Source organism: Mycteria americana, chromosome 6 (assembly GCF_035582795.1).
Source record: "Mycteria americana isolate JAX WOST 10 ecotype Jacksonville Zoo and Gardens chromosome 6, USCA_MyAme_1.0, whole genome shotgun sequence".
Lineage (NCBI taxonomy): Eukaryota > Metazoa > Chordata > Aves > Ciconiiformes > Ciconiidae > Mycteria > Mycteria americana.
Window position 1 is genome coordinate 59,378,374 of NC_134370.1, and position 25,478 is coordinate 59,403,851.

Consider the following 25,478-nt stretch of genomic DNA (forward strand, 5'->3'; position numbering starts at 1 on the left):
TCAATTTAATCTTAGGTTTATTAGTTAGGTTTTGTTGTAAATAATAAGCTACTTCTGCAGTCATTCTGTTGTTTCCAGTACTTGCTGTTGTATGCTTAGTGCCCTGCTGCCAGAAAGATGTTAAACCTGATGAGTGTTGTCTTTTTCATCTTACTTGTGATTGCTTTGCTTTTTTGGGGGGATTGAAAGCTGAGACTCCCAGCTAGGAGTAATTTTGGCTGTAAAAACAATAGACAAAAAACAGTCCGCACACACACCACACCACCCCACCCCCACCAGAATGAGCATCCACCCTGCTAGGGGAGATCATACACAAAAGAAGCTATAACCTTGTCTTTTTTGAAACTGATAAATATTTAGCCATGTAGATGGTTTTGTTTGGTTGGTTTTGATCATGAAAGGTTTAATTTGTTTTTTATTTAGAGCTGTGATGTGACATGTAGGAACACTCTAAGCAAGTTTAAGATTATAGTTTGAAAAACTAAAAATACCTTTTGTATTCCTAGGGAAATCTTCCTCCGGGATATAAAATCAACCTGATTGATGTGGGGCTGGTTATTGAATATCTGATGGGAGGAACCTATAGATGCACCTATACAAGAAAACGCTTTAGAGCTATATACAATAGTCTCAGCGGCAACAATCGGGTATGTGGCAGTTGGATAACAGGACATGCTGATTCATATGTTCTCAATTAAAAAAAAAACGTATGTGTTTTGCAGGAAAATTGGATCCATATTGTTTTGTTCTTGTCAGTGGACTGGTTCTTTTAAAGGCAATAGTAAGACCTGTGAGGGCAGCTGGTAGCTCTTTTGGGATTGAGGACAAACAAAAGGTTTTGTTCTCCTGCTCCTTATTCTAGCACATCTAAACTCCTCCTCTGTTATTACTTCTTTTCCTACTCATAGGGGAAGAGTGGGCACTATACATGCAGATTCACCAGGGCTTGGATGCATATATCTTAGCTTCTTGTAAAGCAGTAAAGCAACAAGTGTAACTGCCTACTTTGTGACTTCTTAAGAAAAAAAAACAAAAAACTTGTTAAATATCCAGTGAAAATTCTGGTTGTTGCCGTTACATAAGTTCATCACTGTTTGAGTAGCAAAGTAGCTGTATAATTGCTCAACTGAGTATCCAGCTATAAAGAGATGATTTTATAATACATAGTAGGTAAGAGTAAAGAAACCAAACCAAACCCTTCTTCTTATTCTTGTTACAGCGATCTGGGCGAAATCCTTCAAATACTACTCCTCAGATATGTAAAAGCCATGAGTCTTTTGGTAACAGGGCAGACAAGAAAGAAAAAATGCGCCATAATCACTTCATCAAAACAGCACAGCCATACAAACCAAAGGTACAGATGTGTGAGGGGAACATGGTGGGGTTTATTTTAAGTAGTTAAGAGTGGAGAACCTGGTTGAAATCCAGGTGCCACTGAAGCGCGAGTAGCAGCAGTTTTACTGACTTTGGTAAAGTTGGAATTTCAGCCTTGCTTTTGTACTTGTTTATAAACTGTCTAGCATGCTTACAGGATTCTGTAAAGAGTGTTTAACTTTCTGTATAGTAGTCTTCTGGATAAGCTTTGATATGTTAGGGAGCAAAAAGCTTATCTTTGGCACAGTTCTAGCAGTGGGGGGAACACTCACATGGCTTTGTAGATGGAGCAAAGTTTGGCCATGTGTGTCCATGAGTTCCCTCATTTGTATGTAGGTATATTAGTTACTGCTTTTCTTTTGATGTATGAATCAAAGTAATTCAGTCTCCCAGTTATTAAAATGAATTGGACCCAACTGAAGTTTTTGAACAAAAGTTCCAGCTGCTTTTCAAGTCTTAAGAAATTAATTTTTCTTTTTATAATTATATATAACTTGATACTGGATCACTCAGCATTTTATTTCAAGTTATGTAATGACCAAATTTAGAGATTTAAAATTTAACTTTCTGATTTTATTTTAAAGATTGACACTGGTGCAGAAGAGGGAAAAAAGAAAAGAACCAAAGATGAAATAGTAGACATAGATGATCCTGAAACGAGACGTTTTGCTTATCCTCTCAACGAGCTGTTACTTTGGGCGGTGTTAATGAAGAGGCAGAAGATGGCCTTGTTCTTCTGGCAGCATGGGGAGGAGTCCATGGCGAAAGCCTTAGTTGCTTGCAAAGTGTATCGTTCAATGGCATATGAAGCAAAACAAAGTGACCTTGTTGATGATACTTCAGAAGAACTGAAACAGTATTCCAAGTAAATTACATTTATATAGTTAAAGATCTTTTCTTGAAATTTACAATCAAAGTAGTGGGCTATATATGAACAAAACCCAAACTGTTCTATTAGCACACTTGAAGACAATTCCTTTTTGCAAAAAGGATTAAGTGGCACTCTAGTAGCAGTTTTATATTAGATATTGCTCTCTCTCTCAAGCTGTTATAAGTCATGATTTACAGTTAAATTAAAATGACACTGAAAGTGCAATTTACTGACTTCCCTGTAATTTTCTTGCATGTTCTAACAGCTGTTTGTAGCCTGCATATGTTTTTAATAGAAGTCACAGATTCACATGTTGTAGTTACAAATTACTGTACAGTGTATCTGTACAGAAGGAACAGGTAATAGTCCCTTCAAGTTGTACTACTGAAAATTTGATTGTACAAAAAAATTCAACCTAAACTCAAGGTCATTTCTATAGATACTAGATTTTGTTCCATTGTTTTTTCTTCATTCTAGTGAGTTTGGTCAGCTGGCAGTTGAACTGTTAGAACAGTCCTTCCGACAAGATGAAACTATGGCAATGAAATTACTAACCTATGAGCTTAAAAACTGGAGCAACTCAACTTGTCTGAAGCTAGCAGTGTCATCAAGGCTTCGTCCATTTGTAGCACATACTTGTACACAGATGTTGTTATCAGATATGTGGATGGGAAGGCTGAACATGAGGAAGAATTCATGGTACAAAGTAAGCATTGTCGCAGTTTATTGGTGTAAAAAGGATCAATGGAATTTATGTTTAAATGGAAGGAAAGCATGTGTTTAAATGCTATTAGTATAAAGCTTTCACAACGATAGCTTATGTTAATAAATCCTGTAAAACAGTGTCCTACAACATAAGCAAAACTGTGGAAGTATTTATTGTTAACTCTTCTTTTGACACTCTATTATCTTTTCAAATAAGGTACAGAAATATAGAAGGCAAAAACCAGGCAAGTAGCCTTTAATCAGAGGCTTAAAGAGATCACGTGAATACTAATCCACTACTAAAAACATAGTGGTAAAAAAACCTTAACAGACAGAAAACCTGCTGTAAGAATATAGTTTCATGCATTTTGGCTTTTTACAGGCAGCACATAAGACTTGATGTAGAAAAGCTTTGTGCATATCCTATTTTGGAGGAAGAAACTGCACAAAAGCAGGGCACAGAATGAAACAAGGGTAGGCAAATCGGGGATAGGTTTTCCAATGGTGCCCTTTGTGATATAGATCAATTGAACCAAAATGGGAGTTGCATATTTCTTTCAGATGGTGTACCAAAACCTAATTGTTGCTAGGAATAGAATGAAATTAAAACTTTCCTACAAAATATCTACAAGCATCATTTAACTTGTGACCTACTAAAATCCGGTTTGATAACTGATTAACCATTTTCTTGCTTGCTTTGTAACAGGCTAATGACAATAACTAGCTTTCACTTATTCTCTTCATCCATACCTTAGCTCACTTTTCTACCATAAGTTGAAAAAAACCCCGAAAACAAACACCACCACCCCCCCAAAAAAAAACCAAACCCCAAACAACCAAAACCACAACCTCAACTCATATATGCTTTTTAAAATACACCTTGACAGTACACAGTTCCAGAGTTTCTGGGAGTAGATTAAAGAACAAAGTGTAAACAGAACATCTCTGGATCTTCAGGCTTGGAGTACATTCTTTCTAGTGGCTTTTAGTTCTGGAATTTGTTGATTCTTCCCCTTTCCTATATCTTCAAGTCAAGGAACACTCTGTATATGTGATCTTAGCCTCTTAAGTGTGTATATAAGTAATAACAACTAATTATTTTCTACATTTTTTTTTTCCTCAATAACAAGCAAGTGAAATTCGGATAATATATTTTCAGAGAATATTCTGTGTGTTGGTGTATTCTGATACTTTGATGTAGCTGTGAACTATTTGCACTTAGTCTTCATATTTTCCAGGTGATACTGAGTATTTTACTCCCTCCTGCTATACTGCTGTTGGAATATAAGACCAAGGCTGAAATGTCACATATTCCTCAATCTCAAGATGCACATCAAATGGCGATGGATGACAGTGAAAACAACTTCCAGAATGCAGCAGATGAAATACCTATGGTAATGTGGGGCAGGGGGAGATACTAAAAATTATATTTCTAACTTAAAATAATTACATTTTTAAATTAAAGCAAGAGTTAAAATGAGCGTCTAAAAGCATCTATTTCTGTATGTGAAGTTAACAGTCCTTTCATTTTAGGAGGTGTTTAAAGAGGTAAGGATCTTGGACAGTTCTTCAGAAAAGCATGATATGGAGACTCCAGCAAAACCTAAAAGACTTCCAATTACACAGAAATTTTATGCATTTTATCATGCACCAATTGTGAAGTTTTGGTTTAATACGGTGAGTTTTCTTCTGTGTAATGTTTATTTTATTTGGAAATCTAGTCCGGATTTTTGGGTTCTTTTCCCAACATGTAGCTCTGTGACCTGAATCAAAGTTTAAGCACTTTTTAAAAAACAAACAGAAAACCCCTTACCTTGCTAAGCTGGAAATGAGAAATACTTGATTTTGAAAAACTGCGTATGTACATGTAGTGCTCTGGTTTGGGTTTTTTTTAAGTTCATGATGTTGGCTTTGAGAAATTTTTTTTCTTTTTTTCTTTTTTTTAAGCTGAGAGAGTAATTAGCATGAAAGTTTTTATTCTGGCCTAAGTAATTAACTTCATCAGTTGCTAGCAGGAATTCTGTAATCATTTGTTAGGCTAAAGTGTTCATGCACAGCTTTGTTTAAATTACTGTAATAGAAACTAAAATTTGTATTAAAGGAAAAACAGCTGTAATAAGAACAAAGCTTTGCTAATAATAAATAGCTTATTACAGCTATTTTTCATCTTCTAAGAAGAAAATGTTTGTATCCCCTTATAAATAATAACTTGTCTGCTTAAAGGGGTAAATATAGTACTGTAATCCTACTTGAAGCTTTTATTGTATACCACATCAAAAGATTCTATGCACATCTATAAAGAACCCTTCAGTAATTATATGTATAATCTTCATTGCTTTTTTTAGTTGGCATACTTAGGATTCCTCATGCTCTACACATTTGTGGTTCTTGTAAAAATGGAAGAATTACCGTCTGTTCAAGAGTGGATTGTTATTGCTTACATTTTCACATCAGCAATTGAGAAAATTCGTGAGGTATGCCTGTAACAATCTGTGTTTTCCTTTGTCAATTAAAACAGTATGCTTTAAACTGTGTTTATAAACAAGAGAACTTAAGAAACTTCAAGCATCAGAGTACATGATGTAATACCTTTATCTTAAACTTTGGTATAGGCTGCTAGTTTCAATACCAGTGTTTCTTGGCCTACTGCTTGGACTTAGCTTGCTTTTCTTCTGTTTCCAATGGGGAAGAGGTGGAGGTCTATGAGGTGGAGGTCTATTAAAAGGAGGTGGGTTTTTTCCTCCTAAGTTTTGAAGAACTGGCAATGACATCCTGGTCTGAATTTGTTTGTTTGTTTTTGTTAAAATCTTCCCCCTCCCCACAGCTGTTGTGGGTTTGTTTTGGGGGTTTTTTGTTTTTGTTTTTGGTTTTTTTTGGTTTTTTTTTTTTGTATGTGTAACTCACTGTCTGCAAGTCGTAACGAAATAAACAACCTTACTTTTCAGAGGGTGAAAAGTGTATTTATTTATTAGTGTCAGTCAAACTGTACCACTACGCTATGACCGAGATGACAAAACAAAAAAAGCTTTATTGAGACAGGATAGCTATCACAACTACAATGTTGCTGGTCAGCAAGAGACTTTTGAGAAGTTCTATAAGAATTTTTAAATGAGAGAGAGAAAGTTCACTTATCTGGTACCTCAGGCCTAACTGAATGGGCAGAAAGTAGGGCTCACTTTTGTAACAGTAACTGCCTCAAAAGAAAAAAAAAAAAAACAACCCCCCACCCCCCCCACCCCCCAACCAAATTTCCTTCATAAATTGTTCAGACAGAAGGAAACATACATCCTCCTTGTCCTTATTGTGAAGCTGACACAGTTAAACACTGGTTTTGATTCCTCAGTGTAAAACAGTTATCCATTTGAGTATTTTATTTTTGCAAGTGTAAAAATGTTACTGATTAATATGTTTCAGTGTTGGTCCATGTGCAATAAATGTGAGCAGATCTGACTTTTATTTTTATTGCAGATTTTTATGTCAGAGGCTGGGAAGATTAATCAGAAGATTAAAGTGTGGTTCAGTGATTACTTCAATATCAGTGACACAGTTGCCATTGTCACTTTCTTCATTGGGTTTGCGTTAAGATTTGGAGCAAAGGGGAATTTTGGTGAAAACACGTACAGAGAAAATTATGTCTTTGTTGCTGGAAGAATAACATACTGTCTCAATATAATTTTTTGGTATGTGCGATTACTGGATTTTCTAGCTGTAAATCAACAGGCTGGCCCTTATGTTATGATGATTGGGAAAATGGTAAGTACTACTTTTGTTACTCTTCTTTTTCCCAACTGAAATATGTTTTTCGTGCTGCATCCATTTACAAATTTTTCTCAAAGTTTTATTTAGAAAAAGGTGACTTATCCTGGTGTAATATGTCAACAACTCAGTGCGCAGAATTAGCTAGCTGGAATATAACTTAATGTGTTTCAAAACAAGCACTGATTAGAAGGCTTCCTTTATAATGGAGCTTTCTCTGTCACATATCTGTAAAAAGCTGGCAAATCCTCCTTCTCTGGTCGGTTTTGTTCTTAGAGGTCAGAGACTTGAATGAATATGATGATGCCTTTTTCTTGATTCATCTAGCATTGCTTCCCTTTTGGGTCTGAGATTTATTTATAGTCTTGGTTTTCTTGCCTTTGCGCTCTCTAGTGCAAGAGTTCAACTTGTTTTGTGTCCTAAAGCACCTTCGCATTTTGTGCTGTGGGAAACTGGGAACAGATTGTGGCTCTGTTCTTGTCTTCTCTCACACAAAAAATACTCAAATTGTTTAAATTTAAAAATAAATAACTTAGATTTACTGTCAGTGAGCTATTCTAAATATTAAAAAAGTTTTTAAGGCTTGAGAACTGTATATATGAAGGTGGAAGGAGTGTTTGTTTTTCTACCCCTCTGAAATGGTTCCTACAAAGTTGAACCCTGTCATTCCTTAAAAATGAGGGCATCAAGTTGCTCATTTCTCGCTTTGATTTCTTGCAAGAGGCATAGGTTCTGTGTTTCAGCCCTTGGAAAACTACCTCTGCATTTTGTGCAGCTAATGAGCGCATTTAGGAAGGAATGTTTCTCTTTATCAGCTGCTACTCATCCACATAATAGGTATTTGAGTTACAAAGGAAATACTCTCAGTTGACTTTGGCCAAGGATACTAAATACTCTGTAAGAAAGGACAGGAAAAAACCAAATTTTTTTTAGTGGGTTTGTTGTTTAACAAAATTTTCTGACTCAAATATAAGTGTCCTAGACTCTTTTCCTTATATAATACATAGAATTCATCAAGCTTACACTGTCACTGTAAAAGTGTTTAAAGTTGTGAAATCATAATTATGACCTTGTGGGTTAACTGACTTTTTTGTGTTAATAGGTGGCCAACATGTTTTACATTGTGGTGATTATGGCACTTGTACTACTTAGTTTTGGTGTTCCCAGGAAGGCAATATTGTATCCTGATGAGGCACCGTCTTGGACTCTTGCTAGAGATATTGTGTTTCATCCATACTGGATGATTTTTGGTGAAGTGTATGCCTATGAAATTGATGGTAAGACACTGCAATTTTGAAGCAAGTAAGGGAAAAAACTTACCCTGATAGGATCTTCTCAAGGTCTTACGAAATTCTAATTTTATGAGATGAAATGCCCAGTGTTGTTGACATTGATTCTGCTCATTGGATTATCTCCTCTTTGTGGGTTGCAGCTGTATAACTTCTTGATTTGACTTTTTCATTATTCTTTATAAAGCTTGAATGGCTTAGAATGAAAACTCTACATAATCACAATTTCTCACAAGACTATTCCTAGCAAGATTTTGGAATTTTCCCCCACAGCTGTCATGCCAAAATTTTGGCTGTGGTGGTTGTGTTATGCTATTTTGTAATCCAATAATATGATTATACCATAGTGTTAACCAGAAACTTTGTCTCCTGTATTTTTCTACCATATTCCTAAATGCATGGAGACATTTTAAATTGCAGAACCAGTGCATGATAGTTGGTTGTTGCAATCATTACAAGTAATCTCCCCCCCCCGCCCCCCATACCTGCTGGGGATTCTAAAAGTTGTACGTGTTTTCTTTGTGTCTTTTTTTTCCCAACACAGTATGTGCAAATAATTCTGATGAAAAAGTTTCTCATCTCTGTGGCCCAGGAACATGGTTGACCCCGTTTCTTCAAGCTGTCTACCTCTTTGTACAGTACATAATTATGGTTAATCTCCTTATTGCATTTTTCAAGTAGGTATATGGGTAATCATTAATTTTTGCTAATCCTTTGATAAGTTTCTATTTCACTGCAATAAGATGACAAGATAAGAAGAACTGATGCCAGTTCAAAACAATCCCATTTGCTGGAAGTATTTTCAGGTTCTAAGGCCAGTCTTCGTCTCCTACTCACTGCAAGCCCATGATTAAGTAGGGAAGTTTGTGATGTGAGTAGTATGTGTCACATCAATGAGGCCAGGGAAATGGGAAGTTTAAGAGAATTTGAAAGCACTTTAACTTCTCTTTGTTAGAAAGCAAACAAAATTGTTTCTGGATCTGTATATTGACTGTTGTTCCTACATTCATTTAACATTCTCTGGTTGAGTTGAATTGTAGTAGAGTAAATTGTCTTTTACAGTTCTCTGCAAGTGTTTGATTTATGGGAATAAGCAGCTCACTAACACTGAAGAATGGCAGACTGCAGAATTGATGTAGTCTGATATAAAAATCTGGGTTTCGTTAGAAATAATAATTTTTGTTAGTTTGTTTGGAAAACTTGAAATTTGATCTCAGTATAGTTTATTTCCGAGGAAAGGTACCGAGATGTTACCAGATGAGAGACTTTTTTAACCCTCTCCTGCTGTGGATCATGGTGTCTTCTTGAATGTGTTTCCAACTTCCACTAAAATAATTTTGCAGTAAAAAACAAGTATGTGCTTTTGTTTCTTACTTAGCTAGCTTCAGAATTCAAGATTGTTATCAAAGTGTTAATAAAACACAACCAAAACAAAAAAAAAAAACCCTAAACCCCAACCTCACCCCCTCACCCCACACCCACACACACACCCCCTCCCACCACCCCAAACCAAAACCCACCTTGATCTGTTAATATTTTTCTGTTCCCTTTCAGTAACGTGTATTTACAAGTCAAGGCAATTTCAAACATTGTGTGGAAGTATCAACGCTATCATTTCATTATGGCCTACCATGAAAAACCTGTTCTGCCTCCACCACTTATTATTCTTAGCCACGTGGCTTCCCTGTTCTGTTGTATATGTAAAAGAAGAAAGACAGACAAGACTTCAGATGGACCAAGTATGAACAGTTATTATCCAAAAAATTGCAGTAACTTTTTTGATATGGTTAAAGCAAACTGTCAGAAAAGTGCTATGTTCTTGGTTATAATGTATGTTCTCAAGAAAATTGAAGTAGGTCTTAATTTTCCATGTTTTTAATATTGAATAAGACTCTAATTCTCTTCAAAGTTCCAGTGTTTTTATGAAGGGTATAATGCACAGCCCCTAGAAATCTCCAGTCAAACTAACTTATGACAAAAACAAACAAACAAAAAAAAAAGAGATTAGATTTCCTATTAGTATTAACAGGGGAGGAATTTTCTTTTTCTTTCTGGAAAACTTCTGTTCTTACTGGAAACCCTTTGACAATTAAAAAAAAAAAAAAAATTCCATAGATGATAAAATCCAGTTAAGGAATCTAGCTTCTGCCTCAAAGAAAAAGGGATTGGAGGGAGGAGCGTAAGGAATGATGATATTGTGCATAGATCCTCTCAGAATTACTATTTTGGTTTTTATTTTAGCGGAAATCTTTGACATTGAACCTTTTTCTAGCAAGGAGAGAGGAAGGGTCTTAGGTGGCACTGTGTTTTTTTGTTGGTTTTGTTTTGTTTTTATTTTTAACACCTGTTGTAAAGTTGTGGCTATTAGTTTCCAGCACCTGTACTACTTCACTACATATGCATCTTCTTAACTGTTTAATCTCTCTTTAGAACTCTTCCTGACGGAAGAAGATCAAAAGAAACTTCATGATTTTGAAGAGCTGTGTGTTGAGATGTATTTCAATGAAAAGGATGATAAATTTCATTCTGGAAGTGAGGAGAGGATTCGAGTCACATTTGAACGGTAGAATATTTACAAACAAAATTTCTGAATAGAGAAGTTTAAAACTTTTGCAGGTTTTTGAAATGTGCTTTAAGGGGGGTAAAATGCAGCTCAAGAAAATAAGTATTTATGCAAACTTTAGATTATGTCTTTCCATTGCTATGCAGAAACTAATAATGTGATTGATGCTTCCTGATCTGTAGCAGTACTCAGTAAGCTGAGGCAATCGTATTATTTAGTTTCTCATGATGTTTTAATAAACTGATAAATTTGAAAAAGTGCTATAGGGACTTCTATTGATGTGTGTGTTAATTCTGTGATTCAGAAGTACGTACAAATGTATTACAAAACAGTCCAACACTATAGTGTATACCATCTTGAAATTTCAGAGGTTTTTTTCCTTAAATGGGCAGAAAAAGTTGCAAAGATGTTTCTTTTGCATATTGAGAAAAATACCTTTTATAGCTACTTCATAATTTGATTTTTCTTAGGGTGGAACAAATGTGCATTCAGATAAAGGAAGTTGGTGATCGTGTCAACTACATAAAACGGTCATTACAGTCTTTAGATTCACAGATTGGTCACCTACAGGATCTCTCTGCTCTAACTGTGGATACTCTGAAAACACTGACTGCACAGAAAGCTTCAGAAGCCAGCAAGGTTCATAATGAAATCACACGGGAATTAAGCATTTCAAAACATTTGGCACAAAACCTCATTGAGGATGGCTCTCTAAGATCTTCTGTGTGGAAAAAGCACAGCATTGGAAATGTCTTCGGTTCTTTTCCACAAGGAGGCCTTGAAAGTAATAATGCTTTACTTTGTAACATTTCTATACGTGATGAAAAAGAAGTCCAACATAAGACAATTGGTCAGGAGTTAGCTCCAGTTCCCCGAAGAGAAGAAATAAACTTCCAAGAGGCAGGTTCCTCAGGCAGTGCCTTATTTTCAAATGCTGTTTCCCCTCCAGAACTTCGCCAACGAATACAGGCTGCAGAGATCTCAAAATCTATTAGTAAAAGTAAAAAGTTAGGCAATTCATCCAACAGCATGCCACATGTAACATCCCCAACAGCTAAATTTTTTGTTAGCACTCCATCTCGGCCCAGTTGCAAAAGTCAGCTGGATTCTTCAGCAAAGCATGAAGAGACTGTTTTCTCTAAGGCTACAGAAGGAGATAATAATGTAGAATTTGGTGCATTTGTGGGTAAGTATAACAAAGTAGATTCTGAATGTCCTGAAGTCATTATTAGCTGCTCTTATCCTCTTGCTTCTGGCTCTGCTTGCCTTGCTTTCACCCAACCTTGTGTTGAAAATGGAGGATACGTTAATTGTGGTTTTATTCATGATGAGAGTGACACTAATGATAACTACAGCTGCAGAGTTGACAAATGTGATCACCAGTCCTCTGTCACCTTATTGAAGAACTACCCCCAAATGAAGTTCTCTTTGTCAACTGGCAACTTGACGTCAACAGTCAACTGTGGCGGCTCACATGGAAAATTGAATATTAAAGATGAACTTTCCAAAAATCAGCATGTCCATGCAATGGAACTACAAAACCAAGATTTATGTTCTAACATCCTTATGGGACTACTTCATAAACTGTGGACCAAATCTAAGCCACAAGGTTTGACTTATCAAGAATTGTATGGTATTTTGGGTGTATTCCGGTTGCAGGTGACTTTATTCTACCATTTTGCTCTGCTTTTTTTTGCTTTTAACATCTCTAATTTCCCTATGTCGCTTGAATTTTTTTTACTTCAATTATCATTTCTTTATAATTCTGTCACATAGACAATATTTTTGTGAAAAACATTAGCCAGTTGTTGAGTATAACAGTTGTGCAACTAGCAGCTCTACAACTTGGTACGGGCATTGTAGACAAACTTTTCGTGGCTCATTATAAAGCTCCTACCTTCTCATTGCATAAATTAAAAATATTGTCTATTTCTTGACGTAATTGCAGAAGACTTCTTAGGCTGATGGAATCCTGAACAAATATCTTTGTGGTATCTGTGTCAACCTGAGGGATCTTCCTATGTTTCTAAAGACTGTTATAACTGGGATCTTCCACTGTTGCCTAGGCTAATGTATCTTTTGGCTGTCGTTTTGGAAGCTTCCAAAGTCCTTTTATTAAATACAGCATTATGCCTCCCCTCAAGTTTTGCTTAACAGTAAAAAGGTGCGCTTTTTTGGTTAGTTACCTACATATTTGAATGGTAAAACAGTGGCAGATTCATTGCAAAACACAGGTGTGGGTTTACTAACTGATTTCTGTAAAGTAGATAATGCTTTAAGTACACTTACTGTATAGCAGATCATCACAATCTGGAATTGTCTGGTTGCCTGCAGAGGTGTTGTCTTGCCCCAGTTGTTCAGGGATGTCTCAGTGTTTTCCAAAGGTTCATTGAGGATGTAAAAATGTAAATCTTTAGACAAGAGTTTTTATTCTACTGCTGTGAAACTTGGAGTTCTACTAAGTTACCTGCATGCACTAGTGTTTTTAGATTTGTGTATGCATAGGAAGAATATCTACATATTTGTACACTCACTAGCTATTTGTTTATAATTTCCTCATGGTTTAAAAAAAAGAAAACTTCTTTTAAATTCAGAAAGCCAGACTAAACAGAAATAATGGACAGTGATTGTATAACTCTAATCTTTAAATGTACTTCACCACTAATAACTTTGAATACTAACTATACTTATTTTACTGGAGCCAGATTTTTAGTGTGTGGTCCTCTGACATCTCTAGCATTTAGAACATACTCTTCATTCTTACTGTCCACACTTTATAAAACTTGTGATACAGTGCAGCTTTCCATTGTGAAGCCCAGTAGATTTTCATTCATTATAAAGCTACGTGCTTGGTAAAATTCTGAAAAGTATTTCTTGCAACTGGGAGGATGAAGGGTATATTGTAAAAGCTACCTCAAGAAAACTGTCTGCTTTTCCTTCATTTGTCATACATACATAAAAATACTGTAATTCAGACTGCTCTGTTCCTTTCATGTGAGGAGCATACACTTGAGTAAAATTTTAAAATGTTAGTTTTACTTTTTGAATTGTGGTAATCCATGCCTTAATGTGGGAAAAGCAATAGTTTCATATTCATATTTTGTTACACTGATTTTTACTTTAGTGTGTTTGGAAAGTTTTCTCTAATGCAAACAGGCACACAGAACTTAGATGGTTAGTAACCCTTTGCTATGGTGATGCAAACTATTGGCATGGTCAGAACATTGGAGGTTGCCTTTGATTTTGAATACTGTTTTTCAATTCACTGTGTCAAAGGTCACAGAGACAGCATGGAGTTACAGCGGTTTAAAGAGGCAGCAAGCAAAATTAAAGAAAGAAGTGCTGATATTGAGGTAAGCATGGAAGACTTTATCAAACATGTTAATGGGGATAATTTTTTTTCTTTTTTTTTTTGAACTGTAACTTCACGATATGTTTTGAAAAAGTCTAAGAACAGATATAATCAAAGAACTTGCAAAATGCAGCCTGGAAGGAATGTGTATCTGCGTTTGTGATTTAAAAAAACCAAAACAAACAAGTAAACACCCCCAAAGCCCTAAAAAAACCAAACAAAAAACCAAACAAAAACAAAAAACCCCCAAACAAACAAACAAAAAAACCCAAGTGAAAACTCTTGCAACCTTAACTACACATCAAGTACTGTTGCTTCATAGTATGATACTAATGAAATATTAAACAAGATCTGAGGTTATGAAAGCTGAGATGACTACAACTGTGAATTGAGATAAAAATTATGTATCCCATAATTAGTGTTTAATGAAACTTTCGACACGCATAAATTTCAAGATCAGCATTTAGGAAGAATTTCAGTGATTTACATGATATTTTATAGAGCAAGATGATAGTGTATATGATTTTTAAAAGTGACAAATTGTTCATTATGCTTCCAAGAAGAAAAGGCCTTTCTAATAAACTTGTCATAAACTAAAATGATGTATAATTTCCATTTTCTTAAAGAATAATAAAAATAACTATATGGAAAGTGATTAATTTTAACAAATCTGCCCTTCAAGTGCTATAGTATATATAAAAAAAGCTAGTTTTCTCACTGTAGCTGTTAAGACAAGTTAGTAAATGCAAGTTACCGTTTGCAGTTACCCCTCATTCAGGGGAGAATCTGACTTGAGAATTGCATTATGACCATTTGCAATGTCAGTGTTCTGCTGAGTTGCTCCTTCTGGACCTTCTGATAAGTATAATGTGTGACCAAAAATCTTTTTTTGTGTGTGTATTTTTGGGATGGGTTTTCTGGTAATAATGTTTACAATTTGCTTTGGTTTTTTTAATAGGAGCAACAAGAAGACTTCAAAAAAGCTATATTGGAGGGCATAGACACAACCAGACTTCAAGTAAGTAAAGAAGGTTTCTGTTTATAAAAGGCATTATTTTCACCAGATACCAAATGTGTTCTTTACAGCAAAGGCAGGGAACTCTTATTTTATTATATCATTATCTGTAAGTAAACCCTGGACATGATTTTAAAGGGGGGGGGGGGGGGGCGCAGCGGCGAAGTTGTACAGTTGAACCTTTGTACAAATACAGCTGGGTGTCTCCTTGACGTAGGTCTAAATAGTTCCAGTTTGTTTGGTAATATTGGGATGCAAACTCCAGTAGCATTTCCAGACAGTACCACTGTTCGTAAACACTTAGTAATAGAGTTGCCCCATCTTAACTGGTGGGACTGGTTTGATTCTTAGCTTTCACATAGGCCCTACAGTCATTGATTGTAAGATGCTGAAGATGTATGCTGAACACTGAAATGCATATAGACCTAAAAATGGGTCTTCAGCAGATGCTTTCAGCAGGTGCATTCTCTGTGTTGCATTCCAGTGAAGTACAATAATTCTGTTTAGGGATGTAATGAAATAGTCTCTCGTATATATGCACACACACACACTTGTATATACACACACGCGCGCGCGCGTATGTGTGTATGGGGGGTGTGTGTGTATGTGTTTAGGGGTGTGGGGGTGTATTCCTTAAGAGAGAAGGGTGAAAAAGAGTGGTAGCAATTTCCTAACTGTTACAAATCTTGGAATCAAAGCAGGGCATAGCATTCCAAGTTCTAGTTTTTATTCTTCAAAAATCTTGAATTTTTACATTTCATTCAGGTAACCTTTGGAATTAATAGGCTGGTTGTGAGGAATGTTCCAGCCCTATGCCAGTTTACATGTAGTTCTAGTTTTTGATGGAACCGCCTTTCTCCTTTTTTGCAAAAGAAGTATTTTGTTGTTGAAAGCTGACACCTCAGTAAATATTCAGAAAGTATGTAATTATTATTAAGGAATAAGTCCGTGAGGAAATTCCATTCATAAACTGTAGGGTTTTATGTGGCAAGACTTCTCCTAGTTTTTGTTCCTATTTTCAGTGGGTTCAAACTGAACTTCAGTTTCTGCCAGAGCCAAGTTCTTAAATGAGAATTGATAGTTAATAAAGGCATGTGAGAGAATAGCTGAACTTGGTGCTTGTAGAGATCCAGTGTAATGTACATTTCTGTAGTCTGTATCCTATTGTAACGTTCTCTTTAAAAGAATTCTTTTAGTATGGGTCAGTAGTCTTAATGTACACCTGAAAATATTAGAGCTGATGGTTACTGTGAAGAGCCCTTTAACTGAATTATGCATTTAACTTGTATATTTTTGTGCAGCAAGGTATTTGAGGTACATCCAGAAGTTAAAAAAAAAAAAGAAAAAAAAAAAAAAACCAAAACCCTAGATAGTCTTAGAAAAGAAAACTGGGCAGATTGTGTGCCAAAATACTACTAGTTGAAAACAATGATAATGATGACTAATGGTACTTTTTTTTTTTTTTTTTGGTAGGGTCTTCAAACTGATTGTGGTCTAAGACAATCTAGTTCTTGCGGTGGGTTTACTGACCCTCTGGCAGTCCATTCAGAACAACGTAAGTGTGTCGTCTTTTCAGGTGACCTAATTTTATCTCTAAATTGTATTGATAATGCATATTCTAAGATGATAAAAAGGAATCACAAAAAGTTAAAGCATCTTGAAATATTTTCATGATTGGTGATACTTGAATCCGCTTCTGTGTCTCGTTGTGGTTCTTCTAGTCATGCCAGCTTAATTCTGTTACCGTGCATTTGCCACAGATAGCTAGAGTAATAAAAAGCTAAGTGTTCTAGGCAGGACTGTGTTGGAAACCTGTAAAGATCAGATAGTTGTGGATCAGGCTTTTTTTGAGAGCCAGGTTAAGCTGTCTAGTTGCTCACTCTATTAGAAAATAGGTAAGTAACAATAACACATGCCATTCTTTGTCCAGTTATGAATCTCTTTCATTTGTAGTATACAGTAAGAGTAGAAGAGCATCGATTGAAGACACTCAGCAAGTAGACTCTAAAGCAGCCTTACTGACGGTTTGTATCCTCCTTTTTTGTTGTTGTTAAGCAGAACTAGAAACTGTGAACAAATAAAGGCGATGAAACAGATTGTGTAAAGAATAATACTGATTTGTGGACTCATTTTTTCAAGGAGGCAACAGAAGGGGACCTGTTTTGACTAAGGGAAGGAGTTGTTCATGTTCTCTACTACATATTGTGCATATTCTCACTATGAAAACATATGCTGCTTCCTCTTTATGGAAAAATGATAACTATTTGTTTAAGAAAATAATTATTTATATAATCCATAAAACAGTAGTGAATGTATAGCCTTATCTATTCTTTTAACTGTAGTTACCATTCCTCAGTTGTATTTGAGTCTTTCCATTCAACTGCAGTTCAGTACAGCCTGGTGAAGTATTTCCGATAAACAGGCTGTACTGCAAGATCTTTAAAACACATTACCATCCCACCTCTAATTAAATATACTATGTTTTCCTTACAAAACCAAAACCTTCTTTGTTTTTCCTCTCCTTTGTTTTAAAGGATTGGTTACAAGGTAGACCTTCAAATAGCAGTCAAATGTAAGTAAGCTTTCTACTAATGGAGCAATTTTATTACTCTATATTTTGACTTGTTTTTCTTTTTGGTTATTGTCTTTGGCTGTAGTGGTATTCAGTTGCGTTTAATGAAAAAATAAGGTTTTTTTTCTAATAAATAACTGAATGTGTTCACTGGAATGCTTTGACAGGTTCTATTTAGATTAATGGGGTCACATGTCAGAGGGCGAAACATGCCCTTAAATGAAAATGACTGTGCTGACACTTATTAAGGAGCTAGCTTCCTGGTAAAGGTCTTTACCCAACCTTTCAAACTGTAAACCTTCTCTGAAATTGTGCAGACATTGCTCTTGTTAACAATTATCCCCTGAGTTAACTGTTAAAGCCATTACCTTATTAATCTGATAACAGAAGGGTAAGCTGTTGTGAACAAGTTTTAATTAAAGCACCTCTGTGGGAATGAGCTCTTGTGATGCAAACTTTACATAATGTTGTGCGTGACTTGGTGGTATTTAAAGTATAGCTCTAAAAACATGAGATTACTTAACAGCCTTCCATTACTGTTTTGTAATTAAGAAACCTGTACTGCCCTTGAAAAAATAGGATAAAAGCAGTACTGTGAGGTTAACAAGGTGACCTAGGATGATGTGTCAAAATCAGCGAATACAAAATAAGTTTTTAAGAAGCAATGACTGTTGGTTTTGTGGCATTTCACAGGCCATCTGAAGAAGATACATTGAATGGTAAGTTTGTTTCTGCTATAAACAACCTTGGAGCTTTTCATATAAGTAACTGTGTGTGTCTTGTATGAGAATGTATTTAACTACTAATAAGTTGGAACTTAATGGACACATAATAGAGTGATTTTTTTTTTTTTTTTTTAATAAATAGCCTACCATTGAGCACTACAATGTTTTAATTTCTCCCCCGCCCTGAGGTACTGAAGAGCTAAACATGCTACTTAATTTTCTGCACAGCAAATCTTTTTCAAACTGTAGTTACTTGGCAAGTGTTCTTTGCGTGTGGTAATTTTAATACACGATACAGGTAGCAGGCAGTATCTCTTTTTTTTCTTCTTTTATTTTTAATCTTTCAGGCATTGCTTCTCCTTTCAAGCCTATCATGGATATCAATTACTATTACTCAGGTCAGTCCCTCTTATGAACTAATGCTCATATTTTTCATGACACTTGTTAGATCCTTAAACTTTAATGGATGCTGTAATTTTCCTCTAGCTGTAGAAAGAAATAACTTGATGAGATTATCACAGAGCATTCCATTCACTCCTGTGCCTCCCAGAGGTAAGAATTGTACTTCTTGTTGCTGGTTCACTGTGGTCTTTTGGGGAAGAAAACAAAAGTAAACTCTGTACAGGTTTCTTCTAATATAGAATGATGAAGCCAAATTTCACACTTGCTCACAGCAAGTGTGAAACTAAACTTTTAGTGAACTAAAAGAAGTATAGTGTCTGTCTTGTAGCACTCAAAAATATAAATGAATATGACACCTTTTCTAGCTGACTTGATTATGAAATCTAGATTTAATTGTAGTTGTCCTCAGAAATGGTGATACAGTGATGACAGTATTGTACTAACAGTTTTTATATCAAACTATTCTGGAAGAATTCCTTTAAGTTGTTTTGACTCCTGTAAAGTGTAAACAAACTTTTATTCATTGTTCTTAATGTTGTTTGAACAGTATCATTAATAGTTCTAATTAGGAGGACAAAACCACTGTACTACTTTGCTGCTGTATGAAAGAAGTTGGAGAGGGGTCTTCCCACTGGGTAGTTTAAAATTTTTTGTTAATTCAGGGTGTTGGTAGCAACTTAATATTGCAGAATGTTGCAATCTAAGAAACTGTAGGGTTTTAGTGCTTTTAATTTTAAACTTGGAAAATTAAATGCAGTAATTGCTTTTTGTGTTGTAATGTAGGTGAACCAGTCACTGTGTATCGCCTTGAAGAAAGTTCTCCCAGCATCTTGAACAACAGCATGTCTTCCTGGTCACAACTAGGACTCTGTGCTAAAATTGAATTTTTAAGTAAAGAGGAGATGGGAGGAGGTTTACGTCGAGCTCTTAAAGTAGTATGCACATGGTCAGAATATGATATCCTGAAATCAGGACATCTTTATATCATCAAGTCTTTTCTTCCTGAAGTTGTGAATACTTGGTCAAGCATTTATAAGGAGGACACTGTGTTACACTTGTGCTTGAGGGTAAGTTTTATCCTTGTCAATTATTAAACATAGACAGGCATCATATGTTAAACAGGATTCCCCCCCCCCCCGAAAACTAGTACATAACTTATTAAAAAAAAAAACAAAAAAAAGGTTAGTCTGCTGTTCTCTATGAGCTGAAGGGTTAAAAACTCTGCTCCAGTATCGTTTACTTAATCAAAGACCTCAAACTCTTAAAATGTAGACATAATTTAAAAAGCAAGTAATTAGTTACTCTGTCGTGGGTGAACAGACACTTACTATTCCTGCTGTCTTTTTGGCTCCTTAATGTTCCCTGTCATGTAATGCAGCTAATGAAATACGGGCTTTGAATTGTAGGAAATCCAACAGCAGAGGGCAGCACAGAAGCTCACCTTTGCTTTCAATCAAATGAAGCCCAAATCCATTCCATACTCTCCAAGGTGAGTGTATTTAAACTTCCATTACGTTGCATACTTTTGACATAGAAGAGTGCCTACAGGGCTGGTAACAGATGGATGAAATATATTAAGGTACTGATATGTGAATATATGTCTCAGAACATTACTATGAATGTGTCAAGCGTTGTATATTTTCTATTGACACTTTTTGCACCGATTCTAGCCTAGTGTGATAATACAAATGACTTTGTGTAATAGTTTCAAATTATATAAATTATTAGTAAATCAAATAAAAATCTAGTAGTGATGATATATTTGTCATTTATTTTGGAAATACATTCATTAAATATGCTTTTTACTAGGTTCCTGGAAGTTTTCCTATTATATTGCCACTCTGCTGGCCAGTGGTTTGCAGTTGAAGAGTGCATGACTGGAGAGTTTAGAAAATATAACAACAATAATGGTGATGAAATAATTCCGACTAACATGCTAGAGGAGGTTATGTTAGCTTTCAGCCATTGGACATATGAGTATACAAGAGGAGAATTGTTGGTACTAGATCTGCAAGGTAATGTCCTTATTTTGAAATTGGAATTGGGACCAAGATAGATGTATGTAGGTTTTTCTCTTGTGATAGTGTTTTATTGAGAATTTGTATGCCTGTAATAAATAAGAAGCATTATTTAGTGCGTCTTGGTCTGTTTAATCTGCATCTACAGTTGTCTTATTTAAAATGGCATTAAATCTTACAGCAACACAGGGAATATAAATATATACATTTTTTCCTAATGATATGTGCCATAAAAAATTCTATTTTTTGGCAGTTTTGTAGTGCTAATATGGTAAACTGTATCCTGAATTGTTTGTCAGATATTCTGGCTGTGAGAACTATATAGGAAACTTCTTTCACGTGGGTGAAAACTAAAGTTAGGAATTGCAGGCAGATGTAAAAATAGATGGAAGAAATCTGAGAATTACAAAGTGCTTGTTTAGGAGCAATTTTTGTAAGGCTAAAGAGTACCACATATCATTTGGGTTGGGGTTGGGTTTTTTTTGTTTGTTGTTTTTGTTTGTTTTTTTCCCCCCCTGCTTTTATTCTTGGGGAAGCTGAGAAGTCATAGCTAAGGATGCCAAGGCTTTTCAATATTAATGCATTTATGTAATGTATCAGATTTAACTTTTTCTTCATGTGCTGTCTGAAGGTGTTGGTGAAAATTTGACAGATCCCTCTGTGATAAAAGCTGGAGAAAAAAGGTAAGGTTAAAGAAGGATTTAAAGAAAAGTATTATAAAACTTTCACCAGAGAACACATGCAACCCATGTTTATGTGCATTTTATTCTTTATTTCTAAGGTCATATGATATGGTGTTTGGTCCGGCCAATTTGGGAGAGGATGCAATAAAAAACTTTAGAGCGAAGCATCACTGTAATTCCTGCTGCAGGAAACTTAAACTTCCTGGTAAGCGTTGCTGTATTTCTTCTTCTGAGACACTCGTATCATGAAATGTTGTCTGTAATGAAATAGTTATGTCATGCTTTGAAAGTGGAATAAGTAATAAACAGCAGTTTTATAATTTGACTTTTAAAACTATATGCCATTTTAAGATAAAATCCTAAATGAAGGAATTAAGAATGTCTGTGTGTTCTATATCCATATGCACAGTATTTGAGGAAGGTAGACTAGATTGATCAAGACTTCAGAAGATACAGTAAAAAAATTATAAAGGTTCCTAGAAAAAGTAGGAAAAGCAGGTCACCTTGATTGCAAACCTTCAGGCTTTTTAAACAAAATTGTGCTTGTGCTTGGGGTTTTTTGTTGTTGTTTTTTTGGGTTGGTTTGTTTGTTTGGTTTGGTTTTATGAGGTGTTTGTTTCTTTGTTGTTTGTTTTTAAAAACATGTCCAGGTCTGCAGAAATTAATTCCATTAAAAACTTTCAATTCCAGATATTTTCACTGCATGGACAGTCATCTCAAACCTTGAAATTGTTTCTCTGTATCAGGCTTGTAGACTCCAGCAGAACAACATAAGGAACTTGCATGATTCCTGCCTGTTTCACACTTCCATGTTATTTCTCACATGAAGAGAGGTCATTTTATTTTAAATATGAGTTGTAAATCCTGGTAACATCAAAACAGATCATGGAAGGATCCAATTTCCGTGCAAAGTTGACTCAATACTTGCTTTTAATATCTGTAAATAAAATAATTCTGAGGTTTCCATCACTTTTTAAAGCAGAGCTTTAGGCTTCCGATTACATGTATGATAAAAACATCCTTTTTTGACATAGTGCATATTGAGGAATTCTTCTTTATAAGTACATATGCATACCCAATTCTTTGGAAGACTTTTATGCCCCATTGATTCTACTGGCTCAAGGAGTAGTAATCAATATGACTTCATTTTGTTTGTACAGATCTGAAGAGGAATGATTACACGCCTGACAAGATCATATTTCCTCAGGATGATTCCCCTGAATTGACAATTCAGCCTGGAAGCTGCACCAAAGAATCCGATTCAGCTAATTCTATTCGTTTGATGCTCTAACGATGTGACCAAATCGGTGGCTTCATCCAGACCTCATGGAATGTCACCAAGTTGTCACTTATCTTTCCTTCACTATAACTAAAAGAAAGATATGTCAAAACAAGGATTGCTGTCTAAGTGGAATTTTGGCTGGTCCATAATCTAAGGACCTAACAACTTGTGATAACCATCTACAGAGAACAGCTTGGCGGCTGATCATTTTAAAGGTTGAATAATGACAAGTATTTAAGATATGTTTTTAAAGGGGCTTTTTAGCAGAAGGTTTATTTTTTATTTTGTTTTGGTTTAGTGGAGGATTTTCTCTCTGTAGTCCTGTGGAGTGCAATATGCCTTCAACCAAAAGGATTTTGGTAGTTGATGTTTTAAGGTAAAGCATTTGTCTCTTTGGCAGCTGTCTTACTGTTAATCAGCAAAAGACAGGAGAAAGCACCTACCTCTGTAATGCCAGAGTATACTTTGAGTGGTTTTGGAAGTGTTCCGCTAATGTTTTCTCACCAGACGTCTTAATCTGGCCTTTTGAAGAGGACAGAGCCAAATGAGGTGTGCATAGGATGCCAGTAGGCTGAGGTTGAAGGTAGGAACTTGATCTGTTCCAATAGAGAGAGAGAGAGAGAGTCTCCTGAATCAGGATTCAGCTTCATGGCTGTAAAGCTGGTTTTTTTGTGGAATAGAGCCCTAATTGTGCATAATGAAATTTCTTGTTTTATACATTTCAATTTTATCAAGTCACCGTCAAATAGTAACAAAGCCATGATAGACCGGTATAATCATATTTAATAGAAGAAATAGTATGTACTGGTCCAGTAAGTTGCCTTGTAAGAACACAAGTTGGAAGTGCTTTTCCTCATATGTAGTGACTGCTTCAGAAGTTATGCCTTCCAAAGATCTCGTAAAACCAGTATATCAAAACCGAATGTACGCATAACTTTTAAATGTATTTAAAATTGTGTAGAAAACATCTTTAATGTTATGTTATTTGTGGTACTTATTTAAGAGAGACTAGGGTTGGATTAGTATTATGTAAAGTACGGGAGATTGCAATGCACCTTTCATGCCAATAAAATGTAATTTAACTGTCCCAAATATTGTTGAGCATTCAGCAAGAAAAAACTGTTGTCCAACTGAAGTTTCATGCTGCGATTTTTTTTTTTTTTGTTACATAGGTACTAATTTGTAATTTTTAATTAAAAGGGCAGTATATAGCTCTATAAATTTTTTATTCAGTAGTGTATCTTATAGATACAGACCTAAGGCACGAACACAATAGATGTTTAAATGGTGTTTTATGTTTGACGGGGAAAGGTAAAATGTTCTAAGGATATAATACTGTATACATTTTGTATATCATTAAATCTTTAAAGAATCTAAAATAAATTTATTCTTGTTTACAGAATTCTGCTGTCCGTCTTAGTCTGAAAGGTTATTTGGGTGAATTTAAGTAACTCTTTATGCGGAAAAGTAGAATTTGCGATGCTGGATCAAAGCAGTTGTCTGCCTTTGAGGTATCTCAACTTTGGCTAACACCAGAAACTAGCGGGGGTGAAAAGTGAAAACTCTCATAGTAGACAAACATATGTGATGGGGTTAATGGGTAAATGAGACTAAAATATCTTAAAGCTCTTCACAGTATTTGTTTTGAATTAGGAGCTGCTTCGTGGATGCCTGACTGCATCCCTTTCTGTTGCTGTAAGGTAAAGGGCAGTTATTCAAGATGTACTTACACTTTTTTAGTGCTATATTCTTAGCCAAGTAACAGCAACAGTTAATCTGTAAGGTGAGGCTGGCTCTTCAAATTGGGAAGGATTTCTAGAGGAGCCTCAGGTCTTGTGAAAATGTGACCAAATTCAGTGTATGAAATAGGAAAACTGTTTTGGGAAAATTGTGAGTAAAAGTTAGGAAACTTCTTTGTTTCCTGACAAATACTTAACAACACACAGTTAATTTTTGCAACCATGATACCTGTCTTCAGTAGTTTTGCCTGTGACTCATTTCTTAACAAAATAAACAGATGTTACTTTTGTGATGGGTGTGTGTGATAGCAAGGAGTGTTCCCTCTGCTCCATGTTGCAGTGACTAGGGCCTGAAGTCTTTCCAAGACCAAAATGGACAAATAGGGTTGGGGAATGTATGTAAGACTTGGAGTAGTTAACACTGTACGTATTTCTGTACATCTTCCCAGCAAGAGTGCTAGCTTACTCTGTGAGATGTACAGCTAGAATTATATGAGAAGCCTATGTCTAAATTGAGTGGGGAAAAATTACAACTTTCACAAATTATCTTCTCCTTTATGCTAGTAGAAAAAAAATCATCAATATAAGTATCCTTCAGGGAAGGTGTTGGAAAGGTGTGGTGGCAAAAAAAAAAAAGTTGGCTTGAAGAAGTAGCCTGACCTTGTTGGGGTAATACCATGTCCTATTGATGTCAGGCTGTAGGAACATGAAGATTACCCCATGTAATTTAATTTGGTTGAGAACATCAAGTGTCACTCCTCTGCTAAAACCTCGTCACTCTTGAAGTGCTCTGTGAATAGAGAAGAGTTGTGATCCTTTAGCTTTTAAATTTCCTTTGGATTACTGATGAGGAGGAAAGTAGAAGCAGCACTGGAAATTCTGTTAACTCTCCAAAACCAAAGTATCAGTGTATCTTGTTAGAGGCTAGTTTTTAAGTACAGGAATACTAATTCAAACCTTCTCTAATTACTTTTAGCAAAAATCTGAAATGCTTCAGTGGCTTTCCTACTAAAAGGGTATTTAAAGAATATCTCTGATATAGGGAAATAGGTAAGCTATGTTATTTTCCTTGACAGATAGTTTTGATTCCCTACCACCATCCTCAAGCTATTTTGATTAGAAGAAAAACCAT

At 35.5% G+C, this 25,478-nt stretch overlaps 1 protein-coding gene across 3 annotated transcripts in view; it reads left to right on the forward strand.

The window, feature by feature from the left end:
• The window catches only part of TRPM7 (transient receptor potential cation channel subfamily M member 7), a 64,788-nt gene that overhangs the window by 35,943 nt on the left and 3,367 nt on the right, over nucleotides 1-25,478 (forward strand). Inside the window, exons 14-42 of one of the 3 annotated variants that reach the window (XR_012776248.1) lie at nucleotides 507-647; nucleotides 1,220-1,354; nucleotides 1,959-2,239; nucleotides 2,723-2,951; nucleotides 4,189-4,344; nucleotides 4,484-4,627; nucleotides 5,296-5,424; nucleotides 6,419-6,703; nucleotides 7,809-7,983; nucleotides 8,540-8,672; nucleotides 9,550-9,734; nucleotides 10,426-10,558; nucleotides 11,029-11,744; nucleotides 13,835-13,911; nucleotides 14,869-14,928; nucleotides 16,399-16,480; nucleotides 16,879-16,949; nucleotides 17,460-17,497; nucleotides 18,191-18,216; nucleotides 18,570-18,620; nucleotides 18,709-18,774; nucleotides 19,408-19,691; nucleotides 20,031-20,113; nucleotides 20,434-20,639; nucleotides 21,274-21,325; nucleotides 21,424-21,530; nucleotides 22,486-22,822; nucleotides 24,008-24,118; nucleotides 25,323-25,396. Coding sequence is in view for 1 of the 3 variants with exons in the window: in XM_075506135.1 (XP_075362250.1) it covers nucleotides 507-647; nucleotides 1,220-1,354; nucleotides 1,959-2,239; nucleotides 2,723-2,951; nucleotides 4,189-4,344; nucleotides 4,484-4,627; nucleotides 5,296-5,424; nucleotides 6,419-6,703; nucleotides 7,809-7,983; nucleotides 8,540-8,672; nucleotides 9,550-9,734; nucleotides 10,426-10,558; nucleotides 11,029-11,744; nucleotides 13,835-13,911; nucleotides 14,869-14,928; nucleotides 16,399-16,480; nucleotides 16,879-16,949; nucleotides 17,460-17,497; nucleotides 18,191-18,216; nucleotides 18,570-18,620; nucleotides 18,709-18,774; nucleotides 19,408-19,691; nucleotides 20,031-20,113; nucleotides 20,434-20,639; nucleotides 21,274-21,325; nucleotides 21,424-21,530; nucleotides 22,486-22,616 (4,176 nt within the window). In the remaining 2 variants the exon portion in view is untranslated. Of the gene's footprint in view, nucleotides 1-506; nucleotides 648-1,219; nucleotides 1,355-1,958; nucleotides 2,240-2,722; nucleotides 2,952-4,188; nucleotides 4,345-4,483; nucleotides 4,628-5,295; nucleotides 5,425-6,418; nucleotides 6,704-7,808; nucleotides 7,984-8,539; nucleotides 8,673-9,549; nucleotides 9,735-10,425; nucleotides 10,559-11,028; nucleotides 11,745-13,834; nucleotides 13,912-14,868; nucleotides 14,929-16,398; nucleotides 16,481-16,878; nucleotides 16,950-17,459; nucleotides 17,498-18,190; nucleotides 18,217-18,569; nucleotides 18,621-18,708; nucleotides 18,775-19,407; nucleotides 19,692-20,030; nucleotides 20,114-20,433; nucleotides 20,640-21,273; nucleotides 21,326-21,423; nucleotides 21,531-22,485; nucleotides 23,356-24,007; nucleotides 24,119-25,322; nucleotides 25,397-25,478 lie in introns of those variants that run through there. The other 2 variants (XR_012776247.1, XM_075506135.1) reach the window with 2 other exon arrangements.